The sequence below is a fragment of the Chlorocebus sabaeus genome, chromosome 1 (genome assembly GCF_047675955.1).
Source record: "Chlorocebus sabaeus isolate Y175 chromosome 1, mChlSab1.0.hap1, whole genome shotgun sequence".
NCBI classification, from domain to species: domain Eukaryota; kingdom Metazoa; phylum Chordata; class Mammalia; order Primates; family Cercopithecidae; genus Chlorocebus; species Chlorocebus sabaeus.
Window position 1 is genome coordinate 15,841,632 of NC_132904.1, and position 26,036 is coordinate 15,867,667.

Consider the following 26,036-nt stretch of genomic DNA (forward strand, 5'->3'; position numbering starts at 1 on the left):
TTCTTTGTAGCCCTGGTTTGTTGCTCCTACTTTTATTGGTGGTGGTTACTGCCCTGGTCAGACTAGGCAGAGCCTGGCCAGCCGGGAAGCAAGTCTCGAGGCACATCCTGTTCTGTTCCCGGCTGGAGAAGCATTGGTTTTCACCCGCCTCTGCCCGGATGGGCCACCTGAGAATCTAGAAATGAGAGCTGATCTGATTAGGAAGTCTCTCCCGGTTACACTCCATTAGCCAACCAAGCTAGGGGCAGGCAGCTCTTGGCCACATCCTTACCTATGAGTCAAGGGTCTTCCAAGGCTTTAGATAATGAAATCAGGATTGACTGTCCTTCCCGCAGCCGGGGGAGTGGAAACGTGAGCCTGGAGAGTCGGCGAGGATGAGCGTGTGTGTAGGGTGGTGGTGGTTGCAGCCTGGTGGGGGGTGCAAGAAAAGTACGGAGTATATGTGAAGCTTTTGTTCTTACGGGAAGAAGGGGGGGATACAAACTTTAGTGTAGGGAGGAACCCATGTCTGAGAAGGGGCCTGAAAGGAGATAAAGGTCACTACCGAGGAAAGCAGAGCTGCCAGACTTCCTCACCGTGGCTCTAAATCTGAAGTGACACAGGAGGGGTGGCCACGTTGCGCGCGTTCTCAGCACTCAGGTGGCTGTACCAGGAAGCCGCTCCAGTCCGCCGGCGGCTACCTTCTTGCCGGCGTAGCTCGATGGTACTGCACTCCGTGCAGGCGGCGGGGCCCGGGAGGGGCCGCCAAGGCAGTCTCTCTAGGCAGCCGTCTCGGTGTCCATTTTACCCGAGCGCCCCCGGCTGAATTGCGTCAGTTTCGCCCCGGTCTGAGCCTGGGGCGGGCCCCTCATCTGCAAGCCTCATGAATAATTGAGTACTGGGCCGCGCCTGTTTGCCGACGGTGGGACGAATTCTGCACGGGCTTCCAACTCCCGGGTTCCACCGGCTCATGCATATTCATGAAGCGCCCTGGGGGCGTGGGCCTGGGCGGAGCTAGGGGCGGGGCCCCGCCGGGGCTCACAGTGGCTTCGTCCCGCGGTGACGGCGGCGGCGGCGGTAGCAGCGGCGGCGGCGGCGGCGGCGGGGACTGGCGTCGGGGCGCCGAGCCGAGCGGAGCCGGATCCCGGGCGAGCGCGTGAGTGCGCGGGGGCGGGCGGGCGAAGGAGGGGGCGGGGTCCGGGATGGGGCGGGGGAGGGGCATGGAAGGAGTGGGCGCTTTCCAGCGGAGACCTCGGGTTGAGGTGGTGGTGGTGAGGGGGTCACCAGGAAAGTTTGCAGGGGCTGGGGGCGCTGGGGACGCTGGAGGCCCGGGGAAAGCTGGCGCGTGTGCGCGGGGGCGGAGGGCGCATGGTCTGGAGCTCGTGCTGGCGGAGCCAGAAGAAAGGGGGGAGGGGGCGAGGGCTTGGGGCGGGGCCGGGGGCGGGCAGAGCCGCTGGAGGGACCCCTGCCTCCCCTTCCCCTGGGCCGCGCTAGCCCCCTCCCCCGGCTCCTTCGGCACGCCCCCAGCCACCCCAGTCCGCCCCCACCTGATCGGCGTCTGCAGCCCACCGTCTGTTCGCCGGCTGCTTCACAGCCCGCTCACAGGTCCTCCGCTTCTGCCGCCACCGCCGTCCCCTCCTCCTCCTCCATCCTCTTCTCCTCCTCCTCTTCGGCTGCCGCCGTCCCTTCTGTGTCCAGAGCTCCCCACTGGGCCCCTCCAGACAGCCCATTGCCCAGGGCTGTTCCATCTTCCCGTTGGCCCTCCCTCTTTCCACCAGTTTGCGTGCTGTCCCTGCCGACCTCTCTAGCCTCCGATCCGGCTGGAGATCCTGCGGTCCATAGGGGCGACCCCGCCTGCGCCGAGTCCCCTCTGGGGCTGGAGCTGCCCAGCCCTTCTGGAGGCCTTATCTGCCAGGGGTCAGCTCGTCTCTACCCCGCTACCCTCTACCTCCTGGTCTTTTGGGGGTGGGGAGTGCTCAGATCCGCTGCGATTTTGCAGCTTCTGGCCACAGCCTTGGTGGCCTTGCTCACCTGGGGCTCCTGGCTGGGGTCTCTGAGTTGCTGTGGCCACCTCCGCATCTGGGGACTCTGAGCCCGCCTTCATTGCTGCAGCCCCTCATACCGCAGAGGGGCCCATCAGAACCCCAGGTGAAAGGATTTTTTTGATTCTGAGCCAATTCATTTCCATGTCCAACCACCCACACTATGTCCCTAGTAATAATGTTCAAGGACAAGGAAACAATCTTGTGTTTTAATTTTATTTTTTCTATTATGTGCCCCTCCCCCCACCACACTTGGCCTGGCTCTGCAGTTATTCACCCACCTACAGTGGGCAGTCTTCCGTGGTGGTTGACTGACCAGTGGGTTGACAGTACTGGGTTTCTCTACAGTCTTCATACCCTTTCCCATCTTTGAAATCCCTGGGGCAGGGTTAGCCTTAGGGAAGAGGAGTTGGATTTTGCAGAGGTTGAGCACTGGGATTTGGTGCTGTCTTCCCAGACCAGCTGGAGTGGGTGATTTTAAGTGAGGCAATGCCCCTTGCAAAGGTTGGAGAGGGTTGGGTTGTCCTCAGGGCTCTGCACACCGGGTGAGGGAAACTTCCCCCTTGCATGAGAGGTGCAGGGCCCTATTCCCCAGGGTCTCCATGTTTTTGTGGGTGGGGGAGTGCTTCAGGAGCCAGGATGGGAACTGAGGAGGTGGTGGAGTATCTGAAGAACAGGTGACAGGACTAGGGCCTGGGAGAGTGAAGGAATGGTCTGGGAATGCTGGTAGCCTGGGGTCACAGAAGAGGAGGAGGTGGTTATCAGGATGTTAGCTCATTGGTGACACTGAATGGAATCACAGTAATCATAGGCAACGTTTATTGAATCCTTATTATGTACTAGTCATTGTGCTAAGCAGTTTTCATGTACTATATCACGTAAGCCCCCTCAGGGTCTCAATAATCCCATTTTTCAGTTGGAGACACTGAGGCTTAGAGAAGTCACACGGCTAGAAAGTGGTAGACCCATCCAGCCTTGAATCTTGGTATATCAGACCCTGAAGCTCCTGTGGCAGGCTTCTACCACAGGGCTGTGCCACTTGGTTTAATTTCTTCTGTTCCCCTCAGAACTCCTTAAAGCCAACCCTAGTCTGGTGAGTGAAGCCCACATAGCCCCTTTTCATAGGCTGTGGCTGTTCCACCCTGACTCTCTTGGAAGGTGGAGCCCCAGGGAATTTTCCCTCAAGTCACTCCACCCCCCGGATATTCTCAAGCCCTGTCCCGTTGTCCCAGCCCAGGCCTGGGCCGGCTCCTCCTTCCTCTTGGCTAGGCTCTGGAAATCCAGTGGGAGGCCATTGCTATGGCAACAGGACTAGGCCCTGGCTTTACCTCATCAAATTCCAAGCTGAAGCCAAGTGATTGAGAAATTAAAGAAAAAAATATATTCCAGATGTTTACTTTTTATTCCTTATTTTTCCGTGTTTGGATGAGACAGCTCTGAGGGAGGGGAGAGTGAGGCAGGGATGTGGAGGGAGAACGGGGAGAGGGGGGAGAAGGAACCACTCCCAGCTGCGGGAGGGAGGGAGAGAGGGAAGGAGGGTGAGCGGGAAGGGGGAGGCAGGCAATGGGGCGGAGCCCAGGTTGGGGAGGAGCGGGTTTTTCCCGTCTCCCGTGAGGTGACTCACAGAGACTTCATACTTTGCAACTCTCTAGCTCTGCTTTGGGTAGACACCTCCAGCGGGGCCGTCCTACCCAAGGGGCACTCTGGGGACTGTAAGTGGGGTGTCTTGGAGAGTTTGTCAGAGGAGGGAACAGTGAGTGACTCCCTGAAGCGCTAGGACTTTGGGGTTAGAAGATAAGAATGGGGAGGATCTGGGAAGAGTTGAGGATATGGCTGCTGGGAACCTCCCTTGACCTCCTCCACTCTCCCCACCCCCCCCACCCCCTGCCCCAAGTTCTCTTCCTGTCCCACACTCTGCCTCTGCTAGAAATAGGAGACTTATCTCTGCTAAACCTACTGGCAACGCCCAACTCTTTTTTTTCCTTCTCTTCTCTCTCTTTTCCTAGGTCTGCAGCCACCCCGGCTCATACCTCTCTGTCTCCCAACTCTCAAGGAGGATCTGCCGCATGTAATGAAAGTGTCTACTCTCAGGGAAAGCTCAGCCATGGCTTCCCCACTGCCCCGGGAGATGGAGGAGGAGCTGGTGCCTGCTGGCTCGGAGCCAGGTACCAATGGGTGCAGGGTGGAGCTGGGTGGCTGGGAGGGGGTGGGAAGGGCAGAGGCTGCCCCCTCTCTCTGTCTTGGGGAGTGGTTGAGTGATGGTTCTGTTGAGATAGAGAAGGAGTACCAAGGCAGTGCAGGATGAGTGTGAAAGGTTCTCAGCTTCTCTTGAGACTCTTCAGAACTGTTTGGGATCATAACTTTCTAACAGGTGTAAGAGTAGACAGGGACCTTTGAGATGATACAGATCAAGCTGCATGCTTTGCAGAGGGGGAAACTGAGGCCCACAGGGACAAATGGAGTGTACAAGTGGGAGTTTGAACCCAGACCTCCTGGCTCCTTGCATAGACTCTTTTCTTATATTTAGCCAAATGTGTAGGAGGTAAAGGATTCCATCAGGAGCGTAGTGGATGAGGTTACTTCCAAGGTCATTTAGCTTTATATAGAAGGTAGGTTTCTGGTCCTGTTTTTTTTTTTTTTCTCCCTGTAGCAGATTTACTTTTGTTTGACTTAGGTCAATAGTAAGTTTGCATTCCCAGTCACACACCAGATGACAGTGGGGAGGTGGCCTGGGAGTGTGCTATGACTAGGGGAGGAGGCAGCCTGGAAGCAGGATAGAGAAGCTCAGCTGAGATTGAAAGTTTACTATGGTTGATAGAGAAGAGTGTCACATGAGGTGAACAAACTAGATTGGGAATATGGGGGCTGACTGCTTGATAGGGGCAGGCAGGCATTTGTCTGTTGTCTCTTTTGTTCATTCATTCTTTTGTTTGATTATAACTTATAATTAAACTTATGTTAGCTGCAAAATACAGTACAGGAAGAAATAAGGTGCCAGGTGGGTCCTTACATAGCTTCAGCTTAAAAGGGGAATTGGCTAAAACATTTTGGGAGTTTGAAGAAGGGAGAAGATGCTTCTGGGATGTGTGTAGAAAATCAAGGAAGGCTTCACGGAAGAGGTGGCATATGACTTGTGTCTAGAAAGATGGGAATATTCTTAAATTGGAGGGTGGGAGATGAGGTGGAACAGGAAACAAAGAAGTTCTGCTTCCTGGTTCTTCTGACAGCTCCCCTGCCAACCCTTTCCTTTTGGTAGGTGACACTCGGGCCAAACCCCCTGTCAAGCCCAAACCCCGGGCCCTGCCTGCCAAGCCAGCCCTGCCTGCCAAACCCAGCCTGCTGGTGCCTGTTGGGCCTCGGCCTCCCCGGGGTCCCCTGGCTGAGTTGCCTTCTGCCAGGAAGATGAACATGCTGGCAGGACCCCAGCCCTATGGTGGCAGCAAGCGCCCGCTTCCCTTTGCACCAAGGCCTGTGGTTGAGGCCTCCACTGGAGGAGAAGCCATCCAAGAGACTGGGAAAGAGGAGGCTGGGAAAGAGGAGCCACCCCCTTTAACACCCCCAGCTCGATGTGCCGCCCCAGGGGGTGTACGGAAGGCCCCTGCCCCTTTCCGCCCAGCCTCAGAGCGCTTCGCAGCCACCACGGTGGAAGAGATCCTGGCCAAGATGGAGCAGCCTCGGAAGGAGGTCCCTGCCAGCCCTGACCGCCTGTGGGGTTCCCGCCTCACCTTTAACCACGATGGCAGCTCGCGGTATGGCCCCAGGACCTATGGCACGACCACTGCTCCCAGGGATGAGGATGGCAGCACCCTCTCCAGGGGACGGTCCCAGGAGGAGCCAGTAAAGCCTGCAGCCAAGTGCCAGGAAGAGCACAGCAGGACCCCTGAGGAGAGGTGAAGGGCGGGAGGTTGTATGTTTTGTGGCAGCCTGGAGGTCAGGTAGGGTGGGATTGGGTGGGGGCTGGGGACCAAGTGCATGGCCCCGTATAGGGTTGTGACTTTTACCTGTAGATTGGTTGTGTGCCGTGAATACAGGCAGATCCCGATCTAAGTCACAAATCATTCCCCAGCAGATGGTGTTATCATTACTGTATGCTTTTAAAGTTGTAATTTTCGTTACAGAATTGATGTAGGTTTATGTTAAGAGAGTTCAAATGTACAGTACAGAAGTTTAATAGACAATAGATTTTTTTTTTTTTTTTTGAGATAGTGTTTTGCTCTTGTCGCCCAGGCAGGAGTGCAGTGGTGCAATCTCGGCTCACTGCAACCTCCGCCTCCCAGGTTCAAGTGATTCTCCTTCCTCAGCCTCCCAAGTAGCTGGGATTACAGGCGTGTGCCACCACACCCAGCTAATACTTTTTTTGTATGTTTAGTAGAGATGGGGTTTCATCCTGTCGGCCAGGCTGGTCTTGAACTCCTGACCTCAGGTGATCCGCCTGCCTCGGCCTCCCAAAGTGCTGGGATTACAGGCGTGAGCCACCACGCCCGGCCAAGAAGTTTATTTTTAGTTTCCATATACTGAGAGCTGGCCACCAAACTTTGCCTCATTGGCATCCTGTTTGTTCAAGGGAGTATTAGATCCATTGTAGAGATGAGGAAACTGAGGCTCAAAAATGACTTCCATAGTCTCGGCAAGTTAAGAGGCAGAGACGGACATCTTGTTTGATTCCAAAGCCTCTGCTCTTAACTGCTAGCTCTTACGGTGGGCAGAGCAGTGTGCCTGTCCTGAGGTGGGCTGCATGTGTCGGGAGGAGCAGGGCACAGTCTCTCCCTGTGAGGCGGAATCTGATGGGAGAGATAAGACAAGAACACATCTTGATCCCAGGCCAGCTAGTGTCTGCATAGAGATTTTGGCTGGTTGGAGACATTTGCATATGATAACGCTTCTCCAGAATTGCCACTAGTGGAAAGCAAGGCTGGCCAGGAGGTGCTTCTTGGGGTTGTGGGCACGGGACATTGGAGGAAGAGGCTGAGGCATCTCAGGAGCCATCAGCTGCACAGAGGCTGTCCTCAGTGCTGGGAGAGCCAGCTTGAAGCATGGCTGGCTCCTTGGGCCTTTGACCGCTCTGCTGGGCTCAGAGGCTCCCTTTCTCCTCCTACTGCTATGAGAAGCAAAGGCTGGTGTGGTCTGGGCCAAGCGGGAAACTGAGAGTCCGTGCCCTGCCCTGCCCTCTGGCCTTGCCCTTTTCTCACCTTCAAGTGTCTGGAGTGTTGGCCCCAGAGCTAGTCCTTTGCCTGTCCCAGACCAGGGTGCTGTGAGGTCACACTCTTGCCCAGGCTGGGTTCTACCTGCCATCTTCCTTGCCTCCCTCACTCCAAGTAGGGCTTAAGAACAACTTCAACCCTGGAAAATCACTCTTTCCTCTTCCCCTCCCCCACTGCAGTTCTTCAAGAAGTATTGGCAAGGCAGCGGGACCAGCTGCCCTCTTCCTGGCTAGAGGAGAACTTTAACTCCTTATGGGTTAAGGGAAAGAGGAGTTCTGTTTTTAGGAACCATTGAGAGGTCTGGGCATCCAGGATGCTTTTCCTAAAGGAGCTGGGGAATTTAACCCTTCATGCTCAGGTAGGGAATAAGCACTGTCTTCCGGGGCGCTTGCCCAATGGAAAATAGACAGATTCTGTGTCCCTAATGGTTCCAGGCAGGGCTCAAGAGTAAATGGCTCGGAGGGTTTAACCTTTGGGTGCTGTTAAAGTTGCATTGGGAGACTCTCCCACATTCTCATTCTGTGACAGACTCTAACATTCCGTGCTTCCATTTCCTGTCCTCGTCCCTCACAGGAGCCTTCCTTCCAACCTGGCCTTCAACGGGGACCTGGCTAAGGCAGCCAGCTCGGAGCTACCTGCTGATGTGAGTTATCCTCTGGTTATGAATCAGAATCACGTATTTTAGAGCTGGGAGGGTCATCTGAGATCATCTTTTCTACTGTCCTTATAGTTCAGATGGGGAAACTGAGGCCCATGGAGAGAGTGACTCACTGGAGGACTGACTGGGATTTTTCGACTCCCAGGCCAGTGCTCTTGATCACCGAAGTGGCTGAGTGTGGTTCTGGCCATAAGGCCATTCGTCATAAACAGTAATGATAGTATCCACAGCAACTGCCATTGATTAAGTCCCTACTATGTGCTGGGCCTGTCCCAGGAACGTTAACTGGCTCAATCCTTGTGATAGCTTTGGCTAGTAGACCCGGTTAGTCCCGTGAGAGATGAGGGCGCCTGTGCTCACAAAGGGTAAGTAACTTAGGCTGAGGCAGGAGCTGCCGTGTCTGCCTCCCGTGCTCTCCCTGGCTGGGCTGCCTTTTCTGGGGTCAGAAGAGGGCTGAGTCTTTTTGCTGAGATTTTCTCATTATACTCCCGTTCTTAAAGATGGTCAGCCTGCTTTCTTGAGTAAACAAAGTACAGGATGGCCCTTTTTTGCTCATACAGCCCTTGCTAGCTGGAGACCTGACTTGATTATTTGTCCATCCAGCAAGCAGTGACTGAGCGCCTGTTAGGAACTGGGTGCTGGGGATAGCTGTGAAGGTGGAGAGCGCCGGGACGAGTGTGGTCGGGGAAGGTGTCACTGTGAAGGGCAGAGGCTGAGCTGTGTGCATGTCTGGGGAGCAGCATTCTTGGTAGAGGGCACAGCAAGTACAAAGGCATTGATGCCTTGCTGGCAAGGAGGCCGGGATGTCTGCCTCGAAGTGAGAGAGGAGTTGGGTGGTAGTGAGGACCGACGGAGGGTGGGGTTGGATTATGTCAAGTCTTGAAGGCCTCTGGAAAGACTTTGGCTTGAGTGAGGGCAGCAGGCCATTTGAAGGGTTTGCAGGAGAGGCTTGGGAAGCTGCTGTCTTCGTTGTAGAGAGTCACCTGGCCCACTGGATTGAGAATCAGTTGCAGGGAGGTAAGATCAGCAGCATGGACCAGTCAGGGGGCTGTTGGAATCGTCCAGGTGAGAGATGATGATGGCTTGGACCCTGGAGGTAGCTTACAGTGAAGATGGGGAGAAGTGGTTGATTCCGGATAGAATTTGAAGGCATGGTGGAAAGGACTTTCAGAGAGATAGAGAGCACAGAATCAAGGGTGACCCCAAGGCTTTTGGCCTGAGCAACTGGAAGGATGAGTTTATGGTTGCTGAGATGAGGACTTCTAAGGGTGAAGCAAGATTGGGGGAGATGGGAGGAGTTTGCTTGTGGATTTGTTGAATTTAAGATGGCTTTCAGACGTCCATGTGGAAACGTCAAGTGGATGGTTGGGTAGTTGAGTCTGGCCTTCGTGGGAAGCGAGCAAATTTGAAAGGAACACTTGGGAATTGTCAGAGTAGAGATGCTTGTGAGGACGACTGGTTGAGATTACCGAGAGAGGGGATGGTGCAGGAGGGGAGGGCCCGGAGACACAGCCAAGGAGACTGGGAGGATAGTGAGAGAGTCCACCAAGTAGAGACAGCCTCCGGGACTGGGGGAGGGCGCCATCAGCTGTCTGATGCCGCTGACAGGTCAAGTAAGGTGAGTGCAGAGTATTGGATTGAGCTTCAGGGAGGTCATCCGTGACCTTGACGAGAGTAGTTAGGTGGTTTGGAGTGGGTTCAAGAGAGAAGGGGACAAGAACTGTGGATATTAATAGTGAATGTAGACAGGGCTTTCAAGAAAATGGGTGGTAGCTAGTGAGTGATGTGGGGTCAAGAGTGGTTTTTTGGTTTGCTTTTTTGGTTTTTCAAGACAGAAGAAATTAGAGCAGTTTGTGTACTGATGGAAATGATCCAGTAGAGAGGGAAAAAAAATCAATGATGCAGGAGAGAGGAAGGATTGGCCTCAGCCCCAAGCGAGGACAGTGCCTGATAGCAGAAGGGGAGGCAGAGTGCTTGGGCTCCCATGCAGGAAGTGGGTGGTGTGCCAGTGGGGGGTTGTCGGGGTGGGAAGGGGTTCTCTGCTGGTGGCCTCTGTGTTCTCAGGGAACAGGAAGCAAGGCCATCAGCTGAGAGAGGATTGGGGGAGGTGCGGAGGTCTGACGGGAGAAGATGCTAAAACATTGCCTGGGAGAGTCATGGAGTGAATGGGAGGGGGAGTGCCGTGGGATTCTGGGCAGCTCTGGGGCTGGCTTGAGGTCAGTGGTGAATCTGGAGTGAGACCAGCTGTCACGATTGTGTGTTTTTCTCCAGCCACATGCAGCTACTCAGGTGCTGGGCTAGGATTGGCCCAGCTGTATTGGAGAGCTATATTTAAACAGGTTAAACAGTGTGATGAAGCAGATGAAGGAGTTGAGCGTTGGGTAAAAAGTGACATTAATGGTGATAAGAAGAGAGGTAAGGGTATGAGGGGAGTGGGGGACAGTGAGAAAGAATGAGGGTTAAGGGGCTGTGCTACCAGAGGAGTTGAAAATGAGGGTGTTGGGGTAATAGAGTGAGCCTTCAGATAAACGGTGGGGGTGGGCGAGCGGGATACTTGGGATTGAGGTGATGCAGAGGGTGCAGCCACTGGTAAGGCTGAGGTTTAGGGTGTGACCTTGAGAGGATGGGTCGAACCGTCACTGGGGCAGTGGAGGCCAATGAACCAGAGGCTGGAAGGGTCGCATCTGGCTATGGAGATCACTGTAAGCTATCACAGCAGTGCTGGAGAGGGTTACAGTGATCCAGCGGTTATGGTTTTCAAGAAATGATGGGTGTGTAAGGGTTGATAACAAGAAGGAATTGTGGGTGCTGTAGTTTAAGGGCATGAGCTTTGAAATTAGAACATTGTAGAGGGGAGTAAGCATGGAGGGAACAAAAGGGACCTTGAGAAGCAAGCAGGACCCTTTATTTTGCCCGGACCTAGTAGGTGATGATGTGGGAGAAATAACTGCATGGGAGAAGGCGGCCAGGGAAGCGTGACCTCTGTAGAGGGCAAAGGTCAGATGGAGCCAGACTTGCTTCATTGTCTGGGGACAGGTGGAGTGCCAGGTGCTTGGTGCCTCGTTTGTACCCCTGTTCTCTCCACGTCCTCCCCATTCTGCCCCCATCATCCCGTGAGTCCTATGCCGAGGGGCCAGTGTACACATTTCCCTTGACCCTCACCTAACTGGGAGACGGGCATTGTTGCCACCAGCCCTAATGTACAGATGAGGAAGCTGAGACTCAGAGAGACCAAGTGTCTGCCATACGTGAGGGAGGGCACATACTGGTAAGAGGCAGTGCTGGGACGGCTCAAGCTAGGCACTGTCACGTCCCCCAGTGCCTTTTGCCTGGGTCCCATGGCCTTCCTGCTTCCTTGGCACCTCTGGAGTGGCACGAGGAGCACCCCCTGCGTGCTGTGGCCACTCCTGCGACTGCTCTGTAGCTGCACTGCACCTCGAGTCCTGCTTTGAGGCGAAACCCTCTCCCCGCTCCTGACTCCCACATGCCGAGATGCCTCAAGAGCCAGATTCTCAATGTTCCTTTTCCCTTTATAAAGCAGGTGTTCTGGACCCTGAACTGTGGCCTCTGAGGAGATCCTCAGATGAGCTTTGGGTTGAGTGGGTGAGGGGTTCCAACCACCTGAAATGGTAGGAATAAGGCTAGGTACATTCTCGGGGAGAAGGTCTAAAGGGGGCTCTGTGAGAAGTCCTGCCTTGAGTCGTCTATGGGGCCTCTCCCGTCTGTCCTGAGAGGACCCCCTTGGGTTCCAGTTTCCTCCTCCCAGCCTGGGAGAAGCTGACCTGGGGTCTGTGTGGGGTTGGAGGGGACCCTCCCCGCCCCACTGAGAGGTGAGTGACGGCTCTTCACCTTTTTCTTGCAGATTTCCAAGCCCTGGATTCTCTCAAGTCCAGCCCCTTCCTCAGAGAATGGAGGCCCTGCCAGCCCAGGCCTCCCCGCAGAAGCCTCAGACTCAGGCCCTGGCTCTCCCCATCTTCACTCACCCGATAAGAGTTCTCCCTGCCACTCGCAGCTTCTGGAAGCCCAGAGTCCTGATGCTTCCCAGGCTTCTCCCTGCCCCGCTGTGACTCCATCAGCTCCAAGTGCAGCCCTGCCTGAGGAGGGCTCCCGCCACACCCCCAGCCCCGGGCTCCCTGCTGAGGGGGCTCCGGAGGCCCCCAGACCCAGCAGCCCTCCCCCTGAGGTCTCGGAGCCCCACAGCCTGGATCAGCCCCCTGCCACCTCACCCCGGCCCCTGATCGAGGTGGGTGAGTTGCTTGATCTCACTCGGACGTTTCCATCTGGCGGGGAGGAGGAGGCCAAGGGTGACGCACACCTCCGCCCCACCAGCCTGGTTCAGCGCCGATTCTCTGAAGGTGTGCTCCAGTCACCCAGCCAGGACCAGGAGAAGCTGGGGGGCTCGCTGGCTGCCCTGCCCCAAGGCCAGGGGAGCCAGTTGGCCCTGGATCGTCCCTTTGGAGCAGAGTCCAACTGGAGCTTATCACAGTCCTTCGAATGGACCTTCCCCACGCGGCCCTCGGGTCTGGGCGTGTGGCGGCTGGACTCCCCGCCTCCCTCCCCCATCACTGAAGCCAGTGAGGCTGCTGAGGCTGCTGAGGCTGGCAACTTGGCCGTTTCCAGCAGGGAAGAAGGAGTGTCTCAGCAGGGGCAAGGGGCCGGGTCAGCTCCAAGTGGGTCAGGAAGGCCTAGTTCCTGGGTGCAAGGAGATGATCCAAGCATGTCCCTCCCCCAGAAGGGCAATGGGGAGAGTCAACCTCAATTCCCAGCTGTTCCCCTTGAGCCCCTACCTACAACTGAGGGCACACCTGGGTTACCTTTGCAGCAGGCAGAGGAGAGATACGAGTCGCAGGAGCCCTTGGCTGGACAGGAGTCCCCTCTCCCCCTGGCTACCAGGGAGGCAGCCCTGCCCATCCTGGAGCCGGTCCTGGGGCAGGAGCAGCCAGCACCCCCTGACCAGCCCTGTGTTCTCTTTGCTGATACCCCTGAGCCTGGGCAGGCACTGCCTATCGAGGAGGAGGCCGTGACCCTAGCCCGGGCCGAGACCACCCAACCCAGGACAGAGGCTCAAGACTTGTGTAGGGCGTCCCCTGAGCCTCCGGGCCCTGAAAGCAGCTCCCGCTGGCTGGACGACCTCCTGGCTTCACCACCACCTGGTGGTGGCGGTGCAAGACGGGGAGCTGGATCTGAGCTGAAGGACGCACAGTCCCCAAGTACCTGCTCTGAGGTGAGAATGGGCATAGGGAGAGTGGGACTTCTGGGGACAGAGGCCAGGGCTTGGTGGGCTTCATTCTTTGAACACGGATGTTACGTGTGGAGAGCTTGGGCTGTGGTAGCGAGCAAGGCAGCTGTGGACCTGCAGATCGTACTCTGCAGAACCACACGGAACGGTGTGTGGGGTTTCGTGTGAGGCTGTATCCCAGCTTCAGCATTCGCTAGCTGATTGGTCTTGGGAAGAATGCGCCTTAACTGCTAAGCTTCAGAGCGCTTTCGTGATAGTAGCACTGGCCTCTTAGAGTTATATTGTGGGTAAACAAGAGGGGGAAAGCTCTCAGTACAGTGTGTGGCAGGTGCTGAGTATTCAGTCTCTCATTATGGGAATATTGTTCAAGGCAAAATAGTGTAGCCATTTAGAGCGTGGGCTCCTGGGTTGGTCTCCTGGCTCTGCTTTCCTTTGCCCAGGTGTGACCTTAAAAGAGTGACTTTTCTGCCCTCTGCCTCAGTTTCCACATCTGTAAAATGTGGATAAGATGAGCTCTACCTCCAAGGGTGTTGGCAAGGGTTCAATGAGCTGTAATGTCTAAAGTGCTAAGAATAGTGCCTGGTTCATCCTAAGTGCTTAATACGTGTTGGCTTTTACAAACGTTATTAACATTGAGTTCCAGACCTGCTTTGTAGACAGGCAGCTGGGCCTCAGAGGAGGCGAGCCTTGTGCAGTTACCCAGCAAGTTGGTGGCTGGGCCCGGGCCAGCGCCTTTTCCCGGCCCAGTGCCCTTTCTCCTACCAGGCTGCCTCTGAATTTAAGGGCCGGGGGCCAGGTGGCTTTTGAAATTTATTTCTCAAGCTGGGCCTGGGCTGTAAGGGGCGGGGCTGCAGGAAAGGAGGAGCCAGGGGGCCTCTGGAGGCTAGGGGGCGGGGAGGAGGAGGAGCAGGAAGGGGTTAAGCTGACTCCTGCAGTAGGTGTGTCTGTCCCGGGATGTGGGTGAGTCAACTGGCTCCTGGGCGGGGCTGCCCAAGCTGCAGCTGCTCCGAAGGGAGCAGGGCCAGGGTGAGGGAGAGCCAGCGCCGGAGCCGAGCCGTCGGACAGGTCCCAGCGTGGGGAGCAGCCCAGCCCTATCCCTGCGCCCGGCTGGCCGCACCCAGGAGCCCCGAGGCGGGCGGGGGGCGGAGGGCCATGGCCCAGCCTGGGAACGGGGAGGCCAGCATGTCTGTCCTGGAGCGGCTGCTGGCCAACGCTGCGCTGAGGGATGAGGCTGGCCGGCTCCGAAGCCCTGAGCCCAGGGCTCTCCCGCCCACGAGGGTGAGTCAGGGAGCGTGAGGTGGGGGGTGGGGTGCAAGAAGCCCTGGCTGGGATTTTCCCCTGTGCTAGAAGCTGCCCCTCCTGTCTTTCCTGGGCTGAGGTGAGGGCTGAGAGGTCTTCCTGGGGAGGATTGAGCAGACGGCACTTTGGTTGGGGAAGAAGGGGCTGGGTACTTACAGGAGGATGGGGGTCAGGTGGGGCGTGGGGGAGGAAGGGCTGGAAAAGCTCTCATTGGTGTTGAAACCTTGCCTTGCAAGGGAGGTCGCAGAGAGGCTTTGAGTCTTGACCTCTCCTAATCAAAAGGAAAGTACATTGCCCGCCATTCCTGTGTGAAGACCACTCCTCTCCTGGCTGTTACCCAAGTATTGCCCAAGAGTTGTAAACATGACCATGGGACCATCGATTGAGTGCCCACTGCATGCCAGGCATTATGCCGAGTGCTTGGTCTGAATGATTTCGTTTAATCCTCTCACACCGGCCCCATGCAGTAGGAATTATCTTCATTTAAGGATGAGGACGCTGAGGCCCCGAGTGGTTAAGTTATTTGCTCAAGGTCACACAGCTTTCTGTGGCCAAAGTGGGGCTTTCAGGCACTAGGCAGTGCTGACTCTGCTGAATTGACTCCCACCCCGATTGAATCTAATCGTTGTTTCTTTGTCTGTTTTTTTTTCTTATTCCCAGGGACTCCTTGGCTGGTCCCAGAAAGATCTGCAGAGTGAATTTGGGATCACAGGAGACCCACAGCCCAGCAGTTTCAGTCCTTCCAGCTGGTGTCAAGGTGCTTCTCAGGACTATGGCCTTGGGGGTGCAAGCCCTAGAGGAGACCCAGGTCTCGGAGAGAGGGACTGGACCAGCAAGTATGGGCAAGGAGCTGGGGAAGGGAGCACCAGGGAGTGGGCCAGCAGGCGTGGCATCGGCCAGGAGGAGATGGAGGCCAGCAGCAGCCAAGACCAGAGTGAAGTGTCTGCCCCAGGGGTGCTCACAGCCCAGGACCGGGTAGTTGGAAAGCCAGCCCAGCTTGGCACTCAGCGGAGCCAGGAGGCAGATGTTCAGGACTGGGAGTTCAGAAAGAGGGATTCCCAGGGCACTTACTCCAGCCGGGATGCAGAACTCCAGGACCAGGAATTTGGGAAGAGAGATTCACTGGGTACTTACAGTAGTCGAGATGTAAGCCTTGGGGACTGGGAATTTGGGAAGAGAGATTCTCTGGGTGCTTATGCCAGCCAAGATGCCAACGAGCAGGGCCAAAATTTGGGGAAGAGGGACCACCATGGCAGGTACAGCAGCCAGGATGCCGATGAGCAGGACTGGGAGTTTCAGAAGAGAGATGTGTCACTTGGCACCTATGGCAGCCGGGATGCGGAGCCGCAGGAACAGGAGTTTGGGAAGAGCGCTTGGATAAGGGACTACAGCAGTGGTGGCAGCTCCAGGACCCTTGACGCCCAGGAAAGAGGCTTTGGAACGAGACCCTTGAGCTCTGGGTTCAGCCCCGAGGAAGCCCAGCAACAGGATGAGGAATTTGAGAAGAAGATTCCAAGTGTGGAAGACAGCCTTGGAGAGGGCAGCAGGGATGCTGGCCGGCCGGGACAGAGAGAATCAGGGGGCTTGTTCAGTCCTAGCACTGCCCACAGGCAGGATGGGGCACTCGGGCAGAGAGACCAGAGCAGCTGGCAAAACAGTGATGCTAGCCGGGAGGTGGGAGGGCATCAGGAGAGACAGCAGGCAGGGGCTCAGGGCCCTGGCAGTGCTGACCTGGAAGATGGGGAGCTGGGGAAGCGAGGCTGGGTCGGTGAGTTTAGCCTCAGTGTTGGCCCCCGGAGAGAGGCAGCATTTAGCCCAGGGCAGCAGGACTGGAGCCCGGACTTCTGCATTGAGGCCAGTGAGAGGAGCTATCAGTTTGGCATCATTGGCAACGACAGAGTGAGTGGTGCTGGCTTTAGCCCTTCTAGCAAGATGGGAGGTGGTCACTTCGTGCCTCCTGGGAAGACCACAGCTGGCTCGGTGGACTGGACTGACCAGCTGGGTCTCAGGAACTTGGAAGTGTCCAGCTGTGTGGGTTCCGGGGGCTCGAGTGAGGCCAGGGAGGATGCCGTGGGACAGATGGGCTGGTCAGGCGGCCTCAGCTTGAGAGACATGAACCTGGCCGGCTGTTTGGAAAGTGGAGGGTCTGAAGAGCCCGGGGGAATTGGAGTTGGGGAGAAGGACTGGACTTCTGATGTTAATGTGAAGAGCAAAGATTTGACTGAGGTCGGGAAAGGAGGAGGCCACAGCCAGGCCAGAGAGAGTGGCGTGGGGCAGACCGACTGGTCAGGTGTGGAGGCCGGAGAGTTCCTTAAATCAAGGGAGCGTGGAGTTGGACAGGCAGACTGGACACCTGACCTCGGGCTGAGAAACATGGCCCCAGGGGCAGTCTGCAGTCCTGGAGAGCACAAAGAGCTTGGGGTGGGCCAGATGGACTGGGGTAACAATCTGGGCCTGAGGGATTTGGAGGTGTCCTGTGACCCAGAGTCTGGAGGTTCTCAGGGGCTACGGGGATGTGGGGTGGGGCAGATGGACTGGACCCGGGACTTGGCACCCCGGAATGTGGAGCTCTTTGGGACTCCGAGTGAAGCCAGGGAGCATGGGGTGGGTGGGGTCAGCCAGTGTCCAGAGCCCGGCCTGAGGCACAATGGCAGCTTGTCCCCTGGCCTGGAGGCCAGAGACCCCTTGGAGGCCAGGGAGCTGGGGGTTGGTGAGACAAGTGGGCCAGAGACCCAGGGTGAAGATGACTCCTCGTCTTCCTTGGAGCCACACCCTGCAGACCCTGGAATGGAGACAGGAGAAGCCCTCAGCTTCGGAGCCAGGTAATGAACGGAGCCCCCTCCCGAGTGTGGGAGGGAACATGTGAGGGTTATCCAAGAAATTGGAACCTTTCTGAGGAGGGAAGAAACAGTTTTTCCTGAGGACTTTTAGTGTTTGGAAAATTGAGACATTTTAGACTAAGAATTTTTAATTCTACTTAAAAAAATTGAAATACGATATACATACAGGTGAGTTCTTTTTTGGAAGGATGACTAATGTGTTACTTTTGCAACCCGTGTTTGAGCTTTCTTGGTGATTTAGAATTGTGACTGTGATGGGGAAATGGTGCGTGTCATAGCTTGGTTGGTTTCTGGTGGGTTCTACTCTTGTACGCAGTAGCCGTTCCGCAGGCTTCTCAGCCCTGAAGCCACAGGTGGTTTCATAGGCGTAGGGCAGAGAATTCTGTGTCTTCTTGGCTGGGGCTACCACAGCCAGGAGTGGAGTGGACAGTGGCACCCACGGGTTCCCAAAGAGGTTAGGGACCTGGTGCTTCTTGCCTGTCATGAAGCCTGGAATAGCAAGTTCAAGAACCTGAAGGGTATGGGGACCTGGCCCCATGACCTTGGCCTCTAAGTGCAAAGTTGCTGAAAGAACTTTCCAAAGGCTTTGCAAGCCAACCACAATCTGTTTCATGGACGTTTTAAAACCAGCTGAGATGATTTTGCAGCTGAGAAAGGTGCTAAAAAGGCATTGCATCGTTTTGTTAACATTTGCATCCATTGAGATTCGCTTTTATTCCCTTTAGTGAGTAGCACATGTTTCCTTTTCCAGCCCACAGTGGGAGCGTCTCACTGGGTAGGTGGGGAAGGCAAGGGAAGTGTGGGGGTGGGGGCTTTTATAAGTGGAAGGGGTTGGTGATGGGAGGAGAGGAGCAGGAAGAGGCTAGAGAGCATCATGGTGGTCTTGGGGAGTCAGAGAGTCATTTGGGATGGAGGAGAAGGAGGGAGAGAGGAAGGTGGGCCTAGGGAGATGCCCAGGGGGGTTTGAGGAAGGGGAGCTTCCTGACGACTCAGGCTGTTGAGGGGGTGGTGATGGAGCACAGGGAACCACTGAGGCTGCATTGAGGACGGTAAGGAAGAGGGGAGGGAGCAGGACTAGGAGTCGGGAGGCCCTTGTGGTCCTGGGCAGGTTGCTGGGCTCTGAGCCTCAGTTTCTCAGGGTTTGACTCAGAAAGTGCAGAGTTCCTGGTGCAGGCGAGAGTCCAGGCTTGGCGTGGTTATTCCTGATTTCTCTTCCTGGGACTCATAGACCTTTGCACGCCCCATGCTTAACCACACATCTTACCTCATTGATCTTCCCAGCTGCTCTGTGAAGCAGGAAGGGGATTTTTATCCTCTCCGCTGGCAGGTGGAAAGGTGGTGTGACACCTTAAGGGCAAAGAGTCGGGAGTACCTCTTTCTCACTTGCTTATGTTCACTGCTTTCAGGTGTGGCCGCTGTGGGACCCACAGCTCTCTGCCTTTCCCTTCTGTCTGGGGTGGCTCTTGAGAAGTGGAAAGTGATCATCTTGTTCCTTTAGTTTAGGATGGAGGGAGGTGGCGCGGGGATCGTGGTGGAACTAGATTAGGGGAAGAGGAGGGTAGCGTTGGAGAAGCAGGGAAGCACTCAGCTCTCCGAGCTTTGGTCTCATTGTGCCTTTAAAGCACCCAGGCTTTTGTGGTTGTGTTACCATCATCTGGTCAGTGTTGACTTTAACCCCAGTTCAGGGGTTAGTCGTGGTGCCATGCAGGTGAGCCTCGTATGCAACAGAAAGTGCGGCTCCTCACAGAAAGCGTGGCTCCTCAAAAGCCAAATAGAAACAGTTGCTTTAGAGAGGAGTTCGAGGGGCTTGTTTGAATTTTATGCTTTCGGGCAGCCTTTTCTAAAATGTGTCCTAAAGAATACCAGTCTGTTGAATATGTTTGGAAAATGCTGGGTACTCTATGGCCATACAGAAGACTTAGTCTGTATATTAGCATATATTAGTACCTTAAAGACAAGTAATGCACTGTTTTCCAAACTAATTTGGCTAATATCCAAGAGCCTAGTGTTCTGAGCAGGGAAATTCTGATGTAGGGAAATTCTACACTATGGGCACTTTCTCTTTTTTTTTTTTTTGAGATGGAGTCTCGGTCTGTCGTCGCCCAGGCTCCCAGCCTGAAGTGCAACGGTGCGATCTTGGCTCACTGCAACCTCTGCCATCTGGGTTTAAGTGATTCTCCTGCCTCAGCCTCCTGAGTAGCTGGGATTACAGGCGCACATCACCACGCCTGGCTAATTTTTGTATTTTTAGCAGAGATAGGGTTTCACCATGTTGGCCAGGCTGGTCTTGAACTCTAGACCTCAGGTGATCCGCCCACCTCGGCCTCCCAAAGTGCTGGGATTACAGGAATGAGCCACCATGCCTGGCCCACTATGGGCACTTTGTCTTTAAAGAAAATTTTGGAGGTTCCCTTTGTAACGAGAAGTCCTTGAGAACAGCTCAAAGGGGTCTGGCTTTAGGTCCATCTGCCAGGCTTGCATCCTGATTCTGTCACCACCTCTGTGACCTTGGGCAAGTTTGTTCTCTTCTGCAGGCCTCCGATTCCTTATATGTAAGTTGGGAGTAATTTACACCCAGTACTCACGGGGTTTTGTTAATTAGTCCTCACAAAAACTAGGGAAACTGAGACGCAGAGAGACAGTGTGACTTGCACCAGTTCCCGCGGCTGGTGGCTGTGGGTTTTTCTTGTCCCGCTGGGCCCAAGCCTTGCAGTCTTCTGTGGCCACCCTCCCTGTCTCTCTGGGGTCAAGGTCAGCTGCTGTTTCTCAAGACACATCTTTCCAGCTTCACTCCTCCCTCATTTCAGGTTTCAAAACACTGGGATATTCACGTTTTGTAGTTCCAGCACCGTGTTTGCCTCTGGAGTGGTGGTGGAGGGTGGGGTGGGATACAGTCTTGGTCCTCAGGGGACTCTAAAGTTTAGATCAGGTGAAGGGTGTAGATGCGACAAGATGAGGCACATCCTCTCTGGCCAGGGACCTGTGTTGATAATAATGACTATCCTAATTGTTGTATTTGTCAAGTGCTAAGTATGTGTTAGGCACGTATTTCTGCCAACATACTAGAACCGTTTATGTACTTTTATTATCCCCATTTTACAGATAAAGAAACTGAGGTTCAGAGTGGGACAAGTAACTTGTGGTCAAAGCCACAGGCATAGGAGGAGACAGAGCCTAGCTGTGTCCTGGAGGGGCAGGACTCAGCCCCTGTGTTCCTAACTACCCCTCTTTCCTGCTCCCATGCCGGGAGGGGCTCAGCTTGTACGTGATCTGGGCGCTTAGGGGTAGAAAAGCTGCTTCTAAGATGAGGTGAAGGGCGAGTAGGGTTTAGTCCGGCTGGGTGGACGTAGCTGTACTTCCTTGGGCTCTCCCCACTTGCTACTCTCCACTCCTCAGGGCTACCTCCAGAGCCCACTGACCTCTGCCTGAATGGCTTGGGCCAGCTCTCGGTTTAGAAGTGGATTTTTTTTGTTGTTTTTGAGACGGAGTTTTGCTCTCATTGCCCAGGTTGGAGTGCAATGGCGCGGTCTTGGCTCACTGCAACCTCCACCTCCTGGGATCAAGCGATTCTCCTGCCTCAGCCTCCTAAGTAGCTGGGATTACAGGTGCCTGCCACCACGCCGGCTAATGTTTGTATTTTTAGTAGAAATGGGGTTTTATCATGTTGGCCAGGCTGGTCTGGAACTCCTGACCTTACGTGATCCGCCTGTCTTGGCCTCTCAAAGTGCTGGGATTACAGGCGTGAGCCACTGTGCCTGGCTGGAATGGATCTTTTTAGCTACTTGGGCGTTTTACCTCTCTTTAGCTCCTGGGGCCTGCCCTCAGCCTTCTTTTGCCCCACCCCAGGGAGAGGCTTTGGGCCTGGCCTCTGTAGGCTGGGTGGGGTGCTGTTGCCGCCCCCTCCCTCCAAATCCTCCCTGATTTTAAGCTGGCTGTCAGGGTGAGCTGGCTTTGGTCCCCAGCCAGGACTGCTCCCAATTCTGCTGCCTTGCTGTGCTTCTGCTCCCGCCACTGCCTCCTCCCCCAGTCTCTCCCCAGACCGCTTTAATTTCCATCTGTCAGCAGCTTGTGGAAGGACAGACTGCCACTCATGCTGTCTCTCCCTGCCCCCTCTTCCTGCTTGGTATTGACTCACCTGCCCCACTCTCCTGCTTTCATCCCAGTGGGAACCTGGGGCCTGGCTTCCAGGCACTGCCGTGCCAGCCTTTCCCATACCTCTGTGCGTGGTATGAGTGTGTGTGGGGGCGGGGGCGTGGGGATGCGCATGTTTGTGTCAGGTGTGGCTCTGTGCCGTGCCTGTAGACGTGGTGGGTGCGAGGTGCATCTTGAGTGACAAACAGCGTACAAGCTATCTGCCTGAGTGTGTGTGATGAGTGTGAATATGTCTGTCATTTTGGGGAGTGGCCGCTGGACAGGGTGGGTAATATGAGTTAGAGAGTGTGTGGTGTGCTTGTGCCATATTTGTTTTTTGTTTTTAGATGGGGTCTTGCTGTGTTGCCCAGGCTGGTCTTGAACTCCTGGGCTCCCAAGATCCTCCTGCCCTGGCCTCCCAAGTAGCTGGGATTACAGGTGTGAGCCGGCTATACTGTGTTTTGAGGAAGCAGCAGACAGAAGATGCATACGCTGCATGGAGGTCCAAGGTGACCCAGCCCCTCATTTGCTTGGCAAACATTTGCTTAGTGCGGTGCATAGCCAGGCTCTGGGTCAGGTGCCGGGTGCATAAAGGCAGAAAGGGCCCCGTTTTTGCCCTGGAGGAGCTCACAGTCTATGGGGACAAAGAACCATAAGGCAGAAGCAGGAACTACACGGGTTGGAGCCCAGTGCTGGTAGGGCTGGGGCAGCCATGGTGGCTGGGAGGGCGCAGGGCAGCTTTGGAAGCGGAATTGAACCAAGGGGACAATACCACAAGGGACAGTGTGGTGTGGGGAGCTTTCCAGAATAGGGAGCAGCTCATTCAAAGCCCCCAGCGTGGGAGGGCCGGGTGTGTTCTGATGGTTCCCGGTTGCTCTGTGAGCTTGGGGAATGAAGAGCATGACATGGGGACTGAAGACAACAGGAGTCCAGAGAGGCAGGTGGGCCAGTACCCGGCTCACCCCAAGGAGTGTGACTGCCTAAGCAGATGGCCCTGGGAGGGAACACATTGCCAGCATCCAACAGCAACAGCAGCAGGAATAATGGCTGCTCCTTCTGGGGTGCGTACTGACCAGGACTGCGCCAAGTGCTTTAGATTCTTCTTCCATCCCTGCGGTGACTCCGTGCAGTTAGAGGAGCCTGAGCTGTTTCCAGGGGAGGGGGCTCACCCAAGGTCTCAGGGATTTGAACCCACCAGACTGGCTCAGCTCTTCCCCTGTGTGCTGTGTTGCTCAAGGCCCTGACCACGTCCTTCTTGAAGGAGTCTGGAAAAAGCATGGGAAGGAGGGCAAGGGAGAGTTTGGGGGCTGGGGGAAAGAGCTTGTGAAGGGGGCTTCAGGGCAGGGAGATGGGGCCTCACGGTGATCTTGTTCTCTCTGTGTCCCCTTTACAGCCCTGGCAGGTGCCCAGCCCGCCCCCGGCCCTCCGGCTCCCAGGGCCTGCTGGAGGAGATGCTGGTAGCCAGCAGCTCCAAGGCAGTGGCTCGGAGAGAGTCAGCGGCCTTGGGCCTTGGGGGCCTGTTGGAGGAGGAAGGAGCCGGGGCAGGTGCTGCCCAGGAGGAGGTGCTGGAGCCTGGCAGGGACTCTCCACCCTCCTGGAGGCCCCAGCCTGATGGTGAGGCCAGCCAGACAGAAGACGTGGATGCCACGTGGGGCTCTTCAGCAGCCAGGCGGAGCGATCAGGGGCCAGCACAGACTTCTCGGCGGCCCTCCCAAGGCCCTCCCATCAGATCCCCCAGTCAGGACTTCTCCTTCATTGAGGTCAGTGGAGGGTGAGCCCAAGACAGTGGGTAGGTGAGGGCGATGCAGCCAGAGCCCCGTTCCTGGAGCTTCCCTGAGCAGTCCCAGTCCAGGAGGCAGAAAGCGGGTGTAGGTGTGTCACGTGAACGTGAAGCTCCGGCTGCAGGAGGGGTCCAGCTCCTCCTGGTCAGTTGCTGTTGAGGGGCTTCCGTGGGATGAGGCAGCAATGGCAGTGGTGTCGCCATTGTCCCAAGCAGGACACCGAGATCCTCGACAGTGCCATATATCGGAGCCGTGCCAACTTGGGGCGCAAACGTGGGCACCGGGCCCCAGCCATTCGACCTGGGGGTACCTTGGGCCTGTCGGAGGCAGCAGACTCGGATGCACGCCTGTTCCAGGACTCTACGGGTAGGGCTGATGTATTATTTGGTGATGTCTCTTGATCTCTGGGGCATTAGGCCAAGCTTGTGCAGGGACTGCGGGTTGGGGGAGTCTGGATGTGCTGCCTTTTCTGAGCCCGTTCCCTGGGCCTTTGCAGAGCCACGGGCATCTCGGGTGCCATCTTCAGATGAAGAGGTAGTGGAGGAACCTCAGAGCCGCCGGACGCGGATGTCCTTGGGCACCAAGGGGCTGAAAGTCAACCTTTTTCCTGGCCTGAGCCCTTCAGCCCTGAAGGTACCATCTGATCATAGCAAACATGTCCAGCCATCTGGCCAGGTGGCCACCTTGCATGCTGTCTTTCTTCTTTCCATCCATCAATTAATTCCCCTGTGCCCCTCTCCCATTCCTCCTCTCATTCTCGTCTCCATTGAGGGCTCCAGAAGATCCCTTTGTGCCCCTCTGGGCCCTGTGCTGTGTGCCTAATGGGATGGAAAGAAGAACAAGACGTGTTCTTGTCCTGGAAGCTCAGGGGCAGTGGGAGACATGACGCCCGTGATTAGCCTGGATGAGGGAAGTTCAGGTGTCCCTGAGGAGAGGCACAGATAAGGGCTGGGCCTGTTTAGAGAGAGGAGTTATTTCCTAACAGCAGGGTGGAGGGGAAGGGGAAGGGAGGATGGATTGGAGAAGGCCTCCTGTAAGTATTTGATCTTAGCCAGAGGCAGGCACAGGAGTTGGCTCCTGGAGCCAGGGTGGTGGGGTGGCATTGCAGGCAGAGGGAACAGGGGTGGGAAGTCACCACTGGCTTTGTCCCACCCAGTTTGTCTGAATTCAATCCTGCCGTATCTTTCCGAGGACAGAAAGGTGTGCAAGGCGTAGCTCAGTTCTGCGGGAAGTGCATCTCTCAGTGACTTCCCATCCTTTGGGGTGAAAGGACTGCAGAGGGGTCTCTGCTTGATTCTGGGGACTGCACACTCTTGAGATAAGGTCTCCCCACCTGAGAATCCTACTGCCTGTCCCACTACTGTGTGTCTGCATCTGGACTTGTTTCTCAGGCCAAGCTGCGCCCCCGGAATCGCTCAGCTGAGGAGGGGGAGCCGGCCGAGAGCAAGTCGAGCCAGAAGGAGTCTGCGGTCCAGCGTTCGAAATCCTGCAAGGTCCCAGGGCTGGGGAAGCCCCTCACGTTACCTCCCAAGCCAGAGAAGTCCTCAGGGTAGGTGACCTAAGCTCTGGGCATCCACTGACCTCACTGTATTACCCCGATGAAAAGGGAAACTCCCACTTCACAGAAGAGGCAAACGAGACTCAAGGAGGCACCTCAGTTGGATGTGCCCCAGATGAACGGTATGGAGATGGTGTCAGAATTTGGGTCCCTACAGCCAGGCCCCAGACTGCCTCTTCTGGTTGGAGGGTGGTTTCTGTCCCTATCACGTCTCCTTGTTTTGTTCAGTTTCCTCAAAGTTTGCATTCTGAACCTTTGCCCTCTGTCTCCTAGGTCAGAAGGATCATCGCCCAACTGGCTTCAAGCCCTGAAACTGAAGAAGAAGAAGGTCTGAGAAGTCACTGAGGTGAGGACGGGTTCCTGGGCTTGGATCTAGTCTGAGGAGGGCCTGCCCTGGAGGCTTGGGAGGCCTTGTGCCCCTTCTGTCCCTTAGTTCCCACCCCTTTCTGTGGGAGGTTAGAAACAGCAGGTGCAGACAAGCTCCAGAGACTCGGTGGGCCCTTGGCTCCCCCTAGATTTTGTCCACAGGGAGGTCAGGGTGTTGTCTGGCCTGGTATGGAAGAGGAGGAGGGCCACCATCCTAGCCTGCCTCTCTTTGCTCAGGGGCAGTCCCCCCATGCTCCCTGGCTGGACGGAGAGTGGTCAGCCAGCCCTTCTGGTCTGGTGCCCTGCAGGCACTTACCAGGCTCCATGACCAGGCTTAGCAGGGGGAACCAAGATGGGTGTGGGGGAGAGGAAACTGAAGCCTCCACAGTGTCCTTCCCTGACGTCTTTTCCTCCCTTCCCATTGCAGGTTCTTCCCACCTGGCAGTCTCAGGCAGTGCCCATTCCTGTGGGGTCCCTGGGTGAGGAGATGGCTGGAGCCCCACCATGCCCCAGGCTGCAGCCTCTGTCCCCCTCCACCTCTGAGGAGCATCTGGGGAGGCACATTTATGCACTTTGTATCACCTTCCCAACTCCCCCCACACCTTCCCTTCCCTGGATTTCGTCACTAGTGGTTGAAGGTTTTATCCCTTCCTCTCCTTCCCTCTCCCTCTCTGCTTCCTTCTCCAGCCTCCCTTGGGTTTTCTTTTGATACCAATTTATAGCATTTTTTATAAAAGCCTTTGATTTTTATAATGGGTGGGACTGTACCCCTGCCTCACCCCAGGTCTCCCTCTGCCCCGCCAGGTACCCCACAGAGACCAATGACATTTTGCCACTTGAAACAATAAATAAAGTTTTTTGGGAATTGGTGCTGTCCAGGTGGTGGTGCGTGGTCATGGCTGCCCATCTCCTCTTCCAAAGCTGTAGTTGGAAAATGCTGAT

General features: G+C 55.8%; 1 protein-coding gene and 1 long non-coding RNA gene across 4 annotated transcripts; one reads left to right on the forward strand and one right to left on the reverse strand.

Moving 5' to 3' along the window:
- Positions 1–18: 18 nt before the first annotated feature.
- On the reverse strand, positions 19–791 carry LOC103235491 (uncharacterized). The gene is made up of 3 exons (XR_497866.3): positions 545–791; positions 272–408; positions 19–175 (listed from the first exon to the last, which is right to left on the reverse strand). It is a non-coding gene; the product is annotated as an uncharacterized lncRNA (long non-coding RNA).
- Positions 792–1,006: 215 nt separating this feature from the next.
- TNKS1BP1 (tankyrase 1 binding protein 1) lies at positions 1,007–25,970 on the forward strand. 3 transcript variants are annotated; one of them, XM_037999313.2, is made up of 12 exons: positions 1,008–1,135; positions 4,028–4,186; positions 5,278–5,911; positions 7,796–7,865; positions 11,743–13,104; positions 15,079–17,240; positions 22,783–23,149; positions 23,386–23,536; positions 23,667–23,803; positions 24,562–24,719; positions 25,002–25,074; positions 25,522–25,970. In XM_037999313.2, exons 2-11 carry the CDS (start codon positions 4,093–4,095, stop codon positions 25,060–25,062), a joined length of 5,196 nt encoding a protein of 1,731 aa, XP_037855241.2. In that variant the 5' UTR covers positions 1,008–1,135; positions 4,028–4,092; the 3' UTR covers positions 25,063–25,074; positions 25,522–25,970. The 3 variants fall into 3 exon arrangements, with proteins under 3 accessions (XP_037855243.2, XP_037855241.2, XP_037855242.2); XM_037999314.2 differs by lacking the exon at positions 1,008–1,135 and adding an exon at positions 3,614–3,733; XM_037999315.2 differs by lacking the exons at positions 24,562–24,719; positions 25,002–25,074; positions 25,522–25,970 and adding an exon at positions 23,950–24,555 and having other exon boundaries at positions 1,007–1,135.
- Positions 25,971–26,036: the final 66 nt, after the last annotated feature.